Source organism: Rhinoraja longicauda, chromosome 1, assembly GCF_053455715.1.
Source record: "Rhinoraja longicauda isolate Sanriku21f chromosome 1, sRhiLon1.1, whole genome shotgun sequence".
NCBI lineage: Eukaryota > Metazoa > Chordata > Chondrichthyes > Rajiformes > Arhynchobatidae > Rhinoraja > Rhinoraja longicauda.
The window spans coordinates 76,545,335-76,562,850 of record NC_135953.1 but is presented as its reverse complement, the minus strand read 5'-3'; the positions used below and the strand labels follow the sequence as shown (position 1 = coordinate 76,562,850).

General features: G+C 42.0%; 1 protein-coding gene across 1 annotated transcript in view; it reads right to left on the bottom strand.

Annotated features, from left to right (window-relative positions):
• Window positions 1–279: 279 nt before the first annotated feature.
• The window catches only part of sepsecs (Sep (O-phosphoserine) tRNA:Sec (selenocysteine) tRNA synthase), a 65,686-nt gene continuing 48,449 nt past the window's right edge, over window positions 280–17,516 (bottom strand). The window contains exons 13-15 of the mRNA XM_078400523.1: window positions 15,485–15,578; window positions 2,201–2,291; window positions 280–1,901 (exon numbers count right to left, since the gene is read on the bottom strand). Of these exons, the coding sequence (XP_078256649.1) occupies window positions 1,583–1,901; window positions 2,201–2,291; window positions 15,485–15,578 (504 nt within the window). The 3' untranslated portion in view covers window positions 280–1,582. The remainder of the gene's footprint in view (window positions 1,902–2,200; window positions 2,292–15,484; window positions 15,579–17,516) is intronic.

Genomic DNA, 17,516 nt, shown 5'->3' with positions numbered 1-17,516 from the left:
CACAAGCACCACAAATTTACCGATGTCAAACAAGGGAAGCTAACTTGGATGATGCTCCAATAATCAAATGTAGAATCCAAAGGTTGGCAAGGTTTTCAGATCTGGTGAACTGTGACTGGAACAGAATTGGAAATCAAAAGCATTTTAGGAATGTTCCCTTTAATTTAATTTAAAATACAAATGCAATAAATGGAACGACTACCTATTCATTTGGTCACATTGTTCTCTTGCTCCTTTCGAACAGAGTTTGAGTTATAACAAGATGTTGGATAGGCCAGGTCTTTTATTTGCTTGAAGTGAAGGTGGCTGAGGGTTGATCTTATAGACCTTTATAAAATCATGAGGGGCATAGATAAGGTGAGTAACCACGATCTTTTCCTTAGGGTAGGGGAGTCTAAAACTAAGGCCTAGGTTTAAGGCAAGAGGGGATAGATTTAAAACGGACACGAGGGGCAACCTTTCCACACAGAATGTGGTACATTTGTGGAGTGAGCTGCTGAAAGAAGTAATACACACAGGTACAATTACAGCATTTAAAAGTCACTTGGATGGGTGAATGGATAGGAAAGGATTGGAGGGGCATGAGCCAGGCATATGGGACTAGCTCAGTTAAGCAGCTTGATCGGCATGGATGAGCTAGTCCAAAGGGCTTGTTTCCATGCTGTGCAGCTCTGTGACTGAGTGGTTATATCGAGTCACTGGATTCTTCAAAAGCAATCACAGTCAGAAAATCATATTTACTTTCCTTTTAAACTAAATCTTAACTGCAAAAGACATCCCATATTGCAGAGGGAGGGGAAAAAAATCCACAATTTAGTCTGTAGTCAATTGAGCCCCAAGAAGAACTAGATTTCTGGTCTGTAATCCTGTTGCAGAATGATAACTCACTTTGAGGGTGTTAACTCTGTCAGTATAGCCTATTAAGTGTCTCAAGTGAAATGATACCTGGCTCTTTTCCATGTAGTCTGCAGTGCATTTGATTTGACAAATGTCTGAAGAGCTGAAGCCCAATATTGCCCAGTGCAAAGGAGATAAGTGGTTTCTTAAGCAATGCTGGGCTACCAAATAATCCCTTTGATAAAAAGAAATACACCATTCATCTTTCCCAATCCTCATCATCTGGAAGTACAGGAACTGCTCGTATGTGTTGAATGTTTTTCAGCTTTATATACACACATTCTAACAGCTTTTAATAAACAAAGAAAACTGCACAATGTTAAACAGAATTGATGTTTTCCACAAGAGAAAGCATTTATACAATATTTCAGCAGTGGCAGTACAAATTCAAAAATACTGTACAATTTTCCAAATCCATTTTTTAATTTTGCCTTTCTCCTAACACCCAATCCAAATTTCAGCTGCAAAATACATATATATTAAACTAACTGACAGCCAATTATTAAGTAGTTATGGATCACAGTAGTTAATTTATTGCTTCACCATTCTCGCCGGGCTATGTCAGAAGCATTAGCTCCTCATACCAATCAGAATCTTTCCACAATTCCACATCAGAATTATTTTTCAATCATGCACTTCGGAATGTTCGCCTCTGAACTAAGCAAGGACAGTGATTTAATGGGTGTCAGACAGGCTGATTTACCAGATCAGCTCCAATCTTTAGATTAGTTTGGACGGTTTCTGACAATTGCCCCATATCAGCGTCACTCGACTTTTCCAGCATTGCCGTTCTAGTTTCCATTTCTGCTCCTGAAATCCCTTTCTCTTTCAGCAAGATCTTGAGACATTTGTCCAGTTTTTTAATAAAAAGGTCAACGTCTTGTTTTTTAATTCCAATGGCTGACGCAGCATTCAAGTAAGGGCAAGGATAGCAATTAGTGTGAGACATGAACCCTTGGAAAGTGTAGCCATTTATATCTTGTTTCGTGCCAACTGGAACAACTCTGGAGGGAAGGCAGAAGGAAACAATGTGGGTTTGTTTGACGTTGAATTTATGTACATGCTCAATAAGACCCCATTAAACTCAAAATTTGAATAATATAACAAAATAGATACTGTATAATTTTTTTTAAACATCCCTCTTCAACAAAAGCAGATTAGTGAGATGGCAGGGGACGGCTGCTATTTAAAAAAAATGACAAGTCTTGGTGGATGAGGCTCACATGATCCTCGAATGAAAAGGAAAACGAAGCTCAACTCAATCAATAACTGCATTGAGGGTGCCAATTACTCAGTAACTCACCTGGCTCCAGACACCAGTCTGGTGAAAAGCATAGATCCAAGCTGAGTGACAGCCCTGTCACCGCACTCATGGAATTTCTTCAAGGACATTGCTGAAATGTGCAGGAAAAAGGGACAATGAGGACCCAGCACGGTACAGGCTTCATCAAAGCTCTGTCTAACTTAGTAGAAAGCATACAACAGTTTTTTTTTTAAATTGCAGGAATGAACAGGATGGTAACAAATGCGCAGGTGGGCTGAGGAATGGTTGATGGAACTTAATACACAGAAATGTGAAGTGTGGCATTTGAGAGCACTAACATGAGCAGAACCTACACAGTGAAGGGTAGGGCACTGGGGAGTGTTGTAGAGCAGAGGGATCTACGAGTACAGGTACATAGTTCATTGAAAGTAGCATCACAGATAGATAGGGTAGTCAAAAAGGCTTTTGGCACATTGACCTTCATTAGTCAGAACAAGAGTATAGACATTGGGAGGTTATGTTGCAGTTGTATAAGACGTCGGTAAGGCCGCATTTAGAGTATTGTGTAGGAAGGAACCGCGGATGATGGTTTAAACCGAAGATTGACACAAAATGCTGGAGTAACTCAGCGGGACAGGCAGTATCTCTGGAGGGAAGGAAGGGTGACGTTTAGGGTCAGATCTGAAGAAGGGTCTCGACCCGAAACATCACTCATTCCTTCTCTTTAGAATATTGTGTTCAGTCGTGGGCACCATGTTATAGGAAAGATGGTGTCAAGCTGGAACGAGTGTCGAGAAGATTCAGGAGGATGTTGTCAGGCCTGAGCTGTGGGGAGAGGTTGAGCAAGCTAGGACTATATTCCTTGGTGGGCAGGAGGATGAGGGGTGATCCTATAGAGGTGTATACAATCGTGAAACTTACAAAATAGTGAAAGGCTTGGTTAGGGTGGATGTGGAGAGGATGTTTCCACTGGTGGGAGAGTCTAGGACTAGAGGTCACAGCCTCAAAATTCAAGGACATTCATTTAGGAAGGAGATGAGGAGGAATTTCTTTAGTCAGAGGGTGGTGAATCGGTGGAACTCTTTGCCACAGAAGACTGTTGAGGCTAAGTCAATGGATATTTTTAAGGCAGAGATAGATAGATTCTTGATTAGAATGGGTGTCAGGGGTTATGGGGAGAAGGCAGGGGGATGAGGTTAGGAGGGAGAGATAGATCAGCCATGATTGAATGGCGGAGTACATTTGATGGGCCGAATGGCCTAATTTTGTTCCTATCACTTATGTCCTTAAGAAACTAATAGATCGGGTAGACATACAGTCTCTTGCCCAGAGTAGGGGACTCGAGAACCAGAGGACATACATTTAAGGTGAATTTAAGGATTTAATAAGAATCTGAGGGGTAACTTTTTCATGTAAAGAGTGGTAGGTATATGGAATGAGCTGCCAGAGGAGGTAGTTGAGGCAGGTACTGTCACAATTTAAGAAACGTTTAGACAAGTACATGGATGAAACAGGTTTAGAGGGATATGGGTCAAACGCAGGTAGGTGGAAATAGTGTGGATGGGACACGTTGGCCGATGTGGGCAAGTTGGACCAAAGGGCCTGTTTCCATGCTGTATCACACTATGATTCTAAATACAGATATAGTAGACAGTCCCGACTTAAACTAAGAATTACTGGCTGTAATTCCATGGTTGTAGTAAATGTGAAACATAATGGTTTTAAAAAAAATGGTTATTGGTCTACTAAGTTGATAGCAACTTCTGAAGCAGCTACATAGACATTTAAGCAAGGAGAACAACTTCTGGAGTAGCTACATTGACAGTTAAACTGCCAGAAACGCCTGGAGTAGCTACATGGACAGTTAAGCATAGAGAACAACTTGGATAATCTTTAGGAATCTATAAACTGATGAGAAAGTCAGAAATTTACAATAGGACTAAAACTATCAGTGTGAAACAATCTGAAAACATCACACTTGACTACCTGATGCCTTGGTAAGCTTTCACTGTGCTGATCCCCAACTGTAGTTTAGAAACCTCTCTGGAACCTGACAGAAAAACAATTTTCCAAAGTACATGTTTCAAATCATAATGGATTTTGAAAGTAATATTTAGTATTTTAAACATAGTAATGATATTTTAGCTTCTTCGTTCTATTAGATTTCTATAACATGATCAGATACTCAGCTACTTTGAAAATGATCACTGAACTTGGATTCCATTTAACTAGTAGTTGACAGGGCCTAGTGCTTGGCAAGGGGAAATCCAGGACACCAAGCTAACTAGATTTTCGTGGGCAGCTTTCTTCAAAGACAGCAGCAAATCACTTCACCTAGGGCCACAAACAAATCACTGTCTTTGGGAGACACTGAATGGACTTTTCCCTGGTGATGAGCAAAATCCAATGAAACACGACAAAGTGAGACTGCTCCTGGCACACCACCACACCACCTGGCAGCTCTTCAGTTGAACACACAGTCGGGACCACTAAGGAATGTGGCTTGTTGAATAGAAACAAATCCTCAACCAAAGAAGGATATTGGGGAAAATAAAATTCAGAATCAATTAAAGAATTGAGAAATGAGGAATTGTAAGGGTAAAAAGACCCTAATGGGAGTTATCTACAGGCCCCCAAACAGTAGCCTCGACATAGGGTGCAAATTGAATCAAGAGCTAAAATTGGCATGTCGCAAATGTAATCCTACGGTGGTTATGGGAGATTTCAACATGCAGGTAGACTGGGAAAATCAGGTTGGTAATGGACCCCAGGAAAGAGAGTTTGTGGAGTGCCTCCGAGATGGATTCTTAGAGCAGCTTGCACTGGAGCCTACCAGGGAGAAGGCAATTCTGGATTTAGTGTTGTGTAATGAACCTGATCTGATAAGGGAACTCAAGGTCAAAGAGCCATTAGGAGGCAGTGATCACAATATGATAAGTTTTACTCTACAAATTGAGAGGGAGAAGGGAAAATCGGAAGTGTCAGTATTACAGTATAGCAAAGGGGATTACAGAGGCATGAGGCAGGAGCTGGCCAGATTTGATTAGAAGGAGGCCCTAGCAGGGAAGATGGTGGAACAGCAATGGCAGGTGTTCCTGGGAATAATGCAGAAGTTGCAGGATCAATTTATCCCAAAGAGGAGGAAAGATTCTAAGGGGAGTAAGAGGCACCCATGGCTGACAAGGGAAGTCAAGGACAGGATAAAAATAAAAGAGAAGAAGTATAACATAGCAAAGAAGAGTGGGAAGCCAGAGGATTTGGACTCTTTTAAAGAGCAACAGAAGATAACTAAAAAGGCAATACGGGGAGAAAAGATGAGGTACGAGGGTAAGCTAGCCAATAATATAAAGGAGGATAGTAAAAGCTTTTTATGTGAAGAGGAAAAAAATGGTCAAGGCAAATGTGGGTCCCTTGAAGACAGCAGGGGAATTTATCATGGGGAACAAGGAAATGGCAGATGAGTTGAACCGGTACATTGGATCTGTCTTCACTAAGGAGGATACAAACAATCTCCCAGATGTTCTAGTGGCCAGAGATTCTAGGGTGACGGAGGAACTGAAGGAAATTCACATTAGGCAGAAAATGGTGTTGGGTAGACTGATGGGACTGAAGGCTGATAAATCCCCAGGGCCTGATGGTCTGCATCCCAGGGTACTTAAGGAGGTGGCTCTCGAAATTGTGGAAGCATTGGTGATCATTTTCCAATGTTCTATAGATTCAGGATCAGTTCCTGTGGATTGGAGGGTAGCTAATGTTATCCCACTTTTTAAGAAAGGAGGGAGAGAGAAAACGGGAAATTATAGACCAGTTAGTCTGACATCAGTGGTGGGGAAGATGCTGGAGTCAATTATAAAAGACGAAATTGCGGAGCATTTGGATAGCTGTAACGGGATTGTTCCGAGTCAGCATGGATTTACGAAAGGGAAATCATGCTTGACTAATCTTCTGGAATATTTTGAGGATGTAACTAGGAAAATTGACAGGGGAGAGCTGGTGGATGTGGTGTACCTTGACTTTCAGAAAGCCTTCGACAAGGTCCCACATAGGAGATTAGTGGGCAAAATTAGAGCACATGGTATTGGGGGTAGGGTACTGACATGGATAGAAAATTGGTTGGCAGACAGAAAGCAAAGAGTGGGGATAAATGGGTCCCTTTCAGAATGGCAGGCAGTGACTAGTGGGGTACCGCAAGGCTCGGTGCTGGGACCGCAGCTATTTACAATATACATTAATGACTTGGATGAAGGGATTAAAAGTACCATTAGCAAATTTGCAGATGATACAAAGCTGGGTGGTAGTGTGAACTGTGAGGAAGATGCTATGAGGTTGCAGGGTGACTTGGACAGGTTGTGTGAGTGGGCAGATCAAGAGATCAAGATTCAAGATATCTTTATTTGTCATCCAAAAAACAAGTTTTTTGGACGAAATTTCGTCACCCACAGTCCAACAATAAGAGCAATAAAATAAGCAAATTACACAACCCCAACCAACACAAACCCCCCCAAAAAGAAACATCCATCACAGTGAGTCTCCTCCAGTCCCCTCCTCACTGTGATGGAAGGCCAGAATGTCTTTTTCTCTTCCCCTGCCGTCTTCTCCTGCGGTCAGGCTGTTGTCGTTGCCATGTTCCAGGCTGCGCCGGATGGTGAAATGTCCGCAACGGGCCGACCCAAGCCCCGCTGTAAGTCGGGGCGGTCGGGGCTCCCGACATTGAAGCCCCCGCCGAGCAGAGAAAATTCCGTGGCCTATTTCAGGCCGCGCCGGATGGTGAAATGTCCGCGGCGGGCCGACCCAAGCCCCGCGATCCGGGGCGGGCGAACACGCTGCCGCTGCCGGAGCTCCCGATGTCGACATTCACGCGGCCCGAGCCTAAGGCGAGTCGCAGCCGCACCCGCAGCCTCCGAGAACGGCCGGCTCCGCTGATGGTGAGTCTGGTCCGCGGGCTCTGCGAACCAGAGCCCTGGAGGCCGCCAGCTCCAGGAGTTGGGCCGATGGTAGGCCGCAGCAGGAACGGAGACACGGCCCAGAACACAAAGGTCGGGTCTCCGTTCGGAAGGGACAAATATACAATTTTACAGTTCCCCCCCTCCCCCCCACATACACACATAGTACACAAACACAAAAACACCACATCACAACTACAATTAAGACAACAAAAACAACAAAAACACAAAGACAAATGGACTGCAGGTAAGCCGCAGCTGCTAGGGCAGCGCCGCCATCTTCAGATGGCAGATGCAGTTTAATGTGGATAAGTGTGAGGTTATCCACTTTGGTGGTAAGAATAGGAAGGCAGATTATTATCTGAATGGTCTCAAGTTAGGAAAAGGGGACGCACAACAAGATCTGGGTGTCCTAGTGCATCAGTCACTGAAAGGAAGCATGCAGGTACAGCAGGCAGGGAAGAAAGCCAATGGAATGTTGGCCTTCATAACAAGAGGAGTTGAGTATAGGAGCAAAGAGGTCCTTCTGCAGTTGTACAGGGCCCTAGAGAGACTGCACCTGGAGTAATATGTGCAGTTTTGGTCTTCAAATTTGAGGAAGGATATTCTTGCTATTGAGGGCGTTTACTAGGTTAATTCCCAGAATGGCGGGACTGTCATATGTTGAAAGACTGGAGCGACTAGGCTTGTATAAACTGGAATTTAGAAGGATGAGAGCGGATCTTATGGAAACATATAAGATTATTAAGGGGTTGGACACGTTAGAGGCAGGAAACATGTTCCCAATGTTGGGAGAGTCCAGAACCAGGGGCCACAGTTTAAGAATAAGGGGTGGGTCATTTAGAACGGAGATGAGGAAAAACTTTTTCAGTCAGAGTTGTAAATCTGTGGAATTCTCTGCTTCAGAAGGCAGTGGAGGCCAATTCTCTGAATGCATTCGAGAGGGAGCTAGATAGAGCTCTTAAGGATAGTCAGGGGGTATGGGGAGAAGGCAGGAACGGGGTACTGATTGAGAATGATCAGCCATGATCACATTGAATGGTGGTGTTGGCTCGAAGGGCCGAATGGCCTACTCCTGCATCTATTGTCTATAAATGGGTCTGGACAGCGGGGTCAACAAAACGAGGGTAGTTATCAACCGATGACTAGGGGATCAGGGGATCCCCCGATGACTAGGGGATTGTAGAGCCGCTACCTCACGTCACCAGAAACACAAGGGCGGCACAGTGGTACAGCTGTAGAGTTGCTGCCATATAACGCCAGAGACCCGGGTTCGATCCTGACTACGGGTGGTTGTCTGTACAGAGTTTGTTCTGTGGATTTTCTCCGGGATCTCTGGTTTCCTCCCACTCTACAAAGATGTATAGGTTTGTAAGTTAATTGGCTATGTACTATAATACTCACTGAATGTTTATACAGCAATTAAACTGGTATCTTGAAGTCATAAAACTATAATTATTGGCCTGGCTTATTATAATTGTAAATTGTCGCTAGTGTGTGTAGGATAGTGTAAGCAAGTGAGAATCACTGGTCGGCGCGGACTCGGTGGGCTGAAGAGCCTGTTTCTGCGCTGTATCTCTAAACAAATGGAATCTTGACATTGAGTGGTGCCAATGTGGAGTTTGCATGTTCTTGCTGTGAATGCATAAGTTTCTATTCACCAAGACCACCCCCCCACCCCCACTGGTCACAGTAAATTGTCTGTACTATGCAGGTGAGTGGTGGAATCTGGAGAGTTGATGGAATGTAGGGAGAATGGGATCAATGTAATTGTAGTGATCATAGGTGATTGATGGTTGGTGCGGACTGTGATTGAAGGACCTGTTTCACGTTTTATTTCTCCATAAATATACATTTTTTACCTGAAAAACAGATGACAAAGATGCAGGAAAAGGCTTTGGATTGGATTAAGGAAACCATAGATGACATCTAAGACAACTGACATCTAGGGCTCACTTAATTCTACATAAAATGCAGACTGGAAATGGTTTGCTGAACATCTATTAAAAATCTTATCCCAACTTTAATACCGCATTACAAATTTTGGTTGACAATAGGCAGAACAGATGTCTCTCCTTAGTATCCCCCTTGAAAGCTGCCTAAACAAAAATCCATCAAGTGACCTGCCAAACACGATCACTGCTGACTAATCCCCCACCTCCACAGTCAATGCATGCAATTGCCTCCAGCAATTTGCCATCATAGAACAAAGACCATGAACAGGTCATTCGGCCCACAATCTCTGTGCTATAACATGATGCCAAGACTAACTCTTATCAGCCTGCACCTAATTCATATCCCTTCATTCCTTGCAACTCCATATGCCTATCCAAAAGACTCTTAAATGTATCTGCCTCTACCACCACCCCGGGCAATGCATTCCAGGCACTCACCAGCTTCTGTGTAAAAGAACTTGTCCCGCACATCTCCTTTAAACATTTCCCCTCTTGCCTCCAGTATCATACTAAAATAGAAGGTACAGAACCTTCCATCCTGGGAAAAGGTTCTGACCGTCTCCCCTGTCGATGCCTCTCATACTTTTATACACTTCTATCACATCTCCCCACAACCTCTGACATTATAGAGAAGACAAACCAAGTCTGTCCAATTTCTCCCGGCAGCAAATACCCTTTCATCCATGGTCAAAAAGACCCTACTACAGGCTAGAAAAAGGTCACATGGTGGAATTTTTTTATCTCCACTCCAGGTGGATGCTGAAATTCATCTACAGCATTTTTTGAATATTCAATTTATCAAAATGTTAACATTTTAAAAAGGGATTCTGATATTAAATAGATTAAACTTTGATAAATTGAATATTCAAAAAATGCTGTAGATGAATTAACATTTTTGGTTTTGGTCTCCAAATTTGAGGAAGGATATTCTTGCTATTGAGGGCGTGCAGCGTAGGTTCACTAGGTTAATTCCTAGAATGGCGGGACTGTCGTATGTTGAAAGACTGGAGCAACTAGGCTTGTATACATTGGAATTTAGAAGGATGAGAGGGGATTTTATTGAAACATATAAGATTATTAAGGGGGTGACACGTTAGAGGCAGGAAACATGTTCCCAATGTTGGGGGAGTCCAGAACCAGGGGTCACAGTTTAAGAATAAGGGGTAGGCCATTTAGAACGGACATGAGGAAAAACTTTTTCAGTCAGAGAGTTGTAAATCTGTGGAATTCTCTGCCTCAGAAGGCAGTGGAGGCCAATTCTCTGAATGCATTCAAGAGAGAGCTAGATGGTGCTCTTAAGGATAGCGGAGTCAGGGGATATGGGGAGAAGGCAGGAACGGGGTACTGATTGAGAATGATCAGCCATGATCACACTGAATGGTGGTGCTGGCTCGAAGGGTCGAATGGCCTACTCCTGCACCTATTGTCTATTTTAAAACTGACAGAAGTTGTAGAAAGGGCATTAGACCTTGATTACGTAGGACCTTTCCAACAAACCACGTCATATTTATGGAGAAATCTGCAGGGTATGGATTAGATTCCTGGACATCCTAAGTACTATTAATGACTCCCTTCACCATCCTCCTTGGAGAATTTATCCTTGTATTATTTAGAAGATGGAGATTTAAAATAAATTTCTAAGTTTCTAAATTTTGATTTATAATTTACTTCAGTCAATATGAAACTAAAAAAATGCATCATTAACTTCTCAACAACAAAAAGCATCTGCAACGGATATTTTTATATCATACACTGCACATTTGGAAGTGCTTCACAGTAGTTTTGACACTGCACTAAGATGAGGTTTGCAGTACAGCTGCAGCTCTCCTGGAATCTGTTTGAGATTTGTCGGGTGTGACACAACTTTAAGGGGGTGGTCTCACACCAGCTGTGCTCAACCACAAGCACGGAGAAGTCTTCCTTGTAAAAACCATTTTAAAGCCCTTCGTAGTTGAATTTGCATTCATCTGGTAGTTTATTACATTTAAAGCCCGTTATTTAATGTTTCATTTAGCAAGGTAGCATGATTGCTGTTGAAGGCAAATGGCATTGCAGCCAACTCTTCACTAACATTAAATATGACGATAGCTGGGTGTGCCTTATTGATAACCATGTAATTTGCTGTTGCCAGTTTCTACTTCTCATAATCTAGCCAAACTCCAAGTGCACCAGTTAAGAAAAACAAATGCCACTCGGTATTCAACTGGCTTAATCAAATTAGCATTAAATTAAACTGAGAAAACGAATCATTTTAAAATTATAAATATGAAAGCTATGTACTATAATACTATGCTACAATGAATGTTTATATGGCAATTAAACTGGTATCTTAATGTCATAAAATTATAATTACTTTCTGGTATCATTTACACAATCTAAAGCAAAATCATCAGAGATGAAGCTTTTATTTTATAACTGCTGTGTTTGGAGAAAAATTAAATTAAACCACTTTTCAGATGCCAGTACTTGAATTGATAAAAATCAATTAACAGTGAACAGCTGCAAAGCATCTTAAGTGCCATTATAAAGAGGAACAGCAGCATCATTTACTTCACTGGCAACACTCCTGTCAGGAGATTGAGATACAAGGATGTTTGCAAGGAGCTGTGGGATGCGATTCTATACCAAAAAACTGAAGAAGCCATTAGAACATTACAATGGTGACACAGATCACAACCACAACTCCTTGTGCTACTTCTGATTTCACTGAATTTGGGTGATACGCGAGAAACAATTGGGCCAAACTTGCTTTTTGCGTTGTCAACTTGCTACCTAAAGTTATCCCATTCCAAAATACTGAGACCCAGCATGGTAGGTTTGTCTTGCATAATGTAATGCCATCAAATAGACTGGCCAGAACAAGCTCTGCCCATTAAACTCTGACAGTGAGATAAGTCACAAACCAGATCAAACCTGCTAAGGATTCGGAATGTGTTCGACATTCAGCAATAATAGACATGAAAAGAAATCTAATTAAGTTTTAAAAATATATTATAAATGTAAAATAAGGATAATATTAAACTAAAGTCAATATATTTATGAAAATGCAAATGAACCAATTCTTATTTTTCTCTCCTGCAGTTGTTTGTCTCCACTCAGATGATTAGGCTCGGTGTTCTATCCAGATCGAGCCTGCTGCCGATATGCTGGAAAATTGCAGAAGTACTTGCTTGCTTGGACTTCATCAAGAACCCAACTTCAGAGGGCAGTCAGGAAAATCCCAACACAGAGCAGCCAACTAGTTCAGGATTTTATATTTGCGTGGGAGTTGCAACTTCCTCACATTTATGGACCTATGTGCAAGCGGTTCAGCACAGAACTGCCAGCATTTCCCAGCAAGTTTGGGCCAAGCCTATTTGTCAAATAGAAGTTGTGTTTTATTGAAAACAATGCCATCAATCTTGAGGCAGTGTTTTGAACACCCAAAAAAACTGCAGCTCAAATTGCTTTTCAGTACGGATCAAAATTCAAAACATGGGGCTAGAAATAGCTTTGCTACTTTGCAGTAGTTGAAAAATGGTTCTGCAGGATCCATTAGTCCTTTTGTAAAAGTCATAAAGGATTGAGACCTGCAACAGGAAAATTCACAGAAGAGTGCTGGTATGCTTCTCTGTGTAACACTGTGCTGAATCAGACAATGCCGGTTCCAGCACAGCATTTCCCAAAGACATGCTGCAAGGTCTTGTGGCCGGAGCTCTGGAGTAAAATAAAACAACACTCCTCCATCTTGAGGAGTGTTGCTACCAAATCAATTGTGGTTCTTTGGGGTGTGGAGATGAGGTTTAAGAGGGGTCAAGACAGGGGCCAAAGAGTCACATTTCCCAATGGACACTAAGGTATTCAGAAATCTGTACAACATTACTCCAGATGTAACTAATTTTCAATAGCACATTGTTTATTGGAGCTGTAGAAAGGAACTCCTGGGTCTTGCTTTTACTTTCATATGAAAATGACCACAGGAAATGCGTTCCAGAAACTAATTGTCCTGTAACTTAATGCCAACGGCCTCCAGGTTGTATCGCCAGGACAGTGTATCTTTAGAAATTATTTACCTATAACCTGAACCTTCAAAGCAAGGTCTTATGTCTTCATTTTGATTAAATATTCATGTCACAACAATAATAGAGTCAGGTTCCAAATACATTCACTAACATCCATATTTATCACCAATAATGCCTATTATGAGTTCAGGCAGCATACAGAACTATTACCTAAATTCCCCAGCTGGATTGTGAGCTTGCAACTCTCTTGCAAGAATCCTAATGAATATGTGAATGAAGGTCAGCAGTAAAGCACACACTGAACCAGGCCTTACCTTAGTTATATGCATTATGCATATCATACATAAACAGTGCGTCATATTCCTGGGTGGAATTGTAAATCAATCCGTCACTTGTACAGCAATATTTTTGCATGTTATGTCAGAAACTGGGACAAACAACGGCTGTGACTTACAAAATAATGCAGGAAAACAGGATGGTACAGGACTCCTGGGAAACGCTAGCCTGTTTGAAAATATTCATACACTGTAGCCACATATCAAACTACAGTAAAGCTTCACAATTATGGGTGCTGGTTTAAACCGAAGATAGACACAAAATGCTGGAGAAATTCAGCAGGACAGGCAGCATCTCTAGAGAAAAGGAATGGGTGACGTTTTGGGTCGAGACCCTTCTTCAGACTGAGAATCAGGGCAGGGGGAGATACAGAGTGTAAGGCGTGAAATGAGATTTTGCAATGCAGCAGACTAAATGTGTAGGAAGGAACTGCAGATGCTGGTTTAAACCGAAGATAGATACAAAATTCTGGAGTAACTCAGCGGGACATACAGTTCCTTATCTCTGAATCTCCCCCTCCCCAAACATTTTGTGTCTATATTCACAATTATGAACATCTATATAATGGATTTTGGTTATAGTGGACCAAGACGTCCGTCTGTGGAGGCGGTTGGTGGGTGTCGCACAAATCAGCAGAAAGGAGTAAAACACTCTTGAAGAGCGTTGCATTGGGCATGGGTGTGCAGCGGCTGCTACAAAGCGAGGTCCCGGGGTGCTGGATGCAGATGCAGCCAATACACCTGCATCGCGCTGACAGTGTTAATTCGATGTATTCAAGAGAGAGTTAGATTTAGCTCTTAGGGCTAATGGAATCAAGGGGCATGGGGAGAAAGTATGAACGGGGTACTGATTTTGGATGATCAGCCATGATTATACTGAATGGTGGTGCTGGCTCGAAGGGCCGAATGGCCTACTCCTGCACCTATTTTGTTTCTATGTTTCTAACATGAGCTTCCGTTGCCTGGTAACAGCGCAAGGCTCCTGTTGCACTGCCCCCCACTTCCGTCAGGTTACCCAATGAATTGGCACCATGTGGCGTGCTTCTGGTTTGTGGGAGTGGAGAGAGCGCGCAGCATGAAGGGGGTGGGAGTAGCGATGCACCATGTGTGGGGCCGGGGGTTCTGTGGCTCCTTGACGTGAATTCTTCCTGGTTTAACACCCCCCCGTCCCATGGACGCCACATTTCTTCTCACCGGGCCTTGGGTTAAACTACTTAATAGTTACCCCCTCACTCGGTTAGTTAATAGTTACCCCCTCATTCGGTTAGTTAATAGTTACCCCCTCACTCAGTTAGTTAATAGTTACCCCCTCACTCGGTTATAGCAGACAATCTGCAATAACGGACATTTCTTCCACCCTCCCCCCCAAATCTCCCCGGTCCGTTATAGCAAGGATTTACTGTGCAAGTAAACAGTGAGAAAAACACACATTGTTGTTTAGCAGTGACCTCTAGTGTCAAAAACGAAAAAAAATGATAGAATGATTCTGACAAAACGTTACTGTTAGGAAAAATGGTAACTCTGTACAAAAGCTGTCAAACCTGACGAACATTTTCCAGCATATCTTGTTTTTATTTCAGATTTCAAACATCTGAGGTACTTTATTTTTCCTCCTAGTATTTACAGCTTTACTTGCCATGCTGCTATGTCTTCTTAAATAACCTTGTTTACTATGGATAAATGCAGATGGAAAAAGATCCAGACTTGAATAATGCAAAATAATAATTTGAAAATTGGAACATCTCACTACTTCTATGTAATCTGTGTAATCCAGGGTGACTATTTTGTATTTCCGGACAGAGTCCATTCCTTAGATCAAAGATGCGCAATCTATGTTAATTCAAATTGGAATAATGATGAGCTGATATCCTGCAGTTGCTTAATCTGAATTAGTGAATAAATTGGGTTTTTATTGCAAGGGAATATGCATAGACTATAGTATAGATTTCAAGGCATGCAGACACACTAATAGCATGCTGTCTGACCCACTAAGTTACTCCAGCATTTTATGTCTATCTCCGGTGTAAACCAGCATCTTTAATTGCTTCCTACATAATTTAAAATATATATATGAAAAAAAAAATTTTACCCAAAGATACAGGGTTATTTGGGGTCTCCAGAAGTCTTTCACCATGAGCTTCAGACAACTTCTTGATTTCACTGGAAAGATAACTGAACATTTCCTGCAAAAAACACAAATTTCACTCATTAAGGTCATAAGTGATAGGAGTTGAATTAGGCCATTCGGCCTATCAAGTTTACTCCGCCATTCAATCATGGCTGGTCTATCTCTTCCTCCTAACCCTATTCTCCTACCTTCTCCCCATAACCTCTGACACCTGTACTAATCAAGAATCTATCTATCACTGCATTAAAAATATCCACTGACTTGACCTCCACAGCCTTCTGAGGTAATGAATTCCAGATTCACCACCCTCTGACTAAAACATTTCTCCTCATCTCCTTCCGAAAAGAACGCCTCGTTAGCCTACAAAATGATTAACAGTAATAACTCATAACTGTAAAATTCAATTAGGTTATGTTATCTGCCATCTTTTTTCATTTAGTATTCACTCTACTGCTCCTGAAAGTTGACCATCCTTTACTCCCACAGATGTTGCCTGACCCACCGAGTTCCTTCAGCAGTTTGCACTTTGCTCCAGATTCCAGCATCTGCAGCCTCATGTCTGCAGAGCAACTGGATTTCTACTAATAGATCTAGTATATTGTCACCCTTCAATCACCTTTAACAAAAATTCTTTCTGAAGATTAAGTAATTGTTCACAAACAGAAAATCATTGCCCAAATAGTAGAAAGTCTAGAATTATGAACACAAAATATTCAAAGCTCCATTTTTCCCCATGATAAAGCAGAAAAACAGTTAACTATTTTGACAACTGTTTTCAAACTGATGTGCGAGTATGTAGAAACAATATTAGTAAGCTCCCTGTGCATCATAAATTAACAAAATTGAATTGTAATACATATACTTATTGATTCTTCCAACATGCACACTGATATTTATTGCAATGGAATGAAAGTCACATTGGATTACACCTATAACCCAAAGTATCAACATACACATCAAAATACTCAAATAAAAAGGATTGAAACCAGTCCTCAGATGCTCTGTACATTTTTTGCTTTGCCGAATCTTTTGAATTCTTGCTAAGGTGCACTTCCCATTTATAACGCTTAATTTGTGACATTATACAAATTATTGAACATTGAACAGTACTGTCCAGGAAACAGGCCGGGTCTGTGCCGAACATGATGCCAAGACCAACCCTTATCTACCTGCACTTAATCCATATTCTCCAACTCCCTGCATATCCATGTGCCAATCCCTTAAAAGTCATTGTCGTAACTGCCTCCCCTACCACTCCTGGCAGCACATTCCAGGCAATCACTGCCCTCTGTGCCCCACAAACCTCCTTTAGACTTTCCCCCCTCACCTTAAAGCTATTTCCATTGATATTTCCATCCTGGGGATGGTCATGACTGTCTACCTCAAACCTTCGGTGTTGCAGAGAAGACAATCCAAGTCTGTCCGACCTCTCCCTCGAGCTAATACCCTCTAATCCAGGCAGCATTCTGGTAAACTTCCTCTGCAATCTTTCCAAAGCCTCCATATCCTTCCTGCATTGGGGTGACGAGAACTGCACACTATATTCAAAATGCAGCCTAACCAAAGTCCTATAAAGCTGTACCATGACCTCCTGACTTTTATAGTCAATGCCCCGACCATGGAAGGCAAGCATACCATATGCCTTCTTTACCACCATCTACCCGTGTTGAAACATTCAGGGACTTATTGACTTGAATCCCAAAATCCTTTTGTATATCAATGCTGTTAAGGCTCATGCAATTAATTGTATTCGACTACTCAAAGTGCAACACCTCTCTTCTGAAGAAGGGTTCCTGACCCAATAAGGCACCTATCCGTGCTCACCATGGATGCTGTCTGACCCACTGAGCTACTCTAGCACTTTGGTTTTTTTTGTAAACCAGCATCTGCAGTTCCTTGTTTCTGCAATACCTCACATTGCTCGGATTAACTTCAATCTGCCATTTCTCCGCCAATTTCTGTAGCTGATTTATATCCCGCTATATACTTTAAC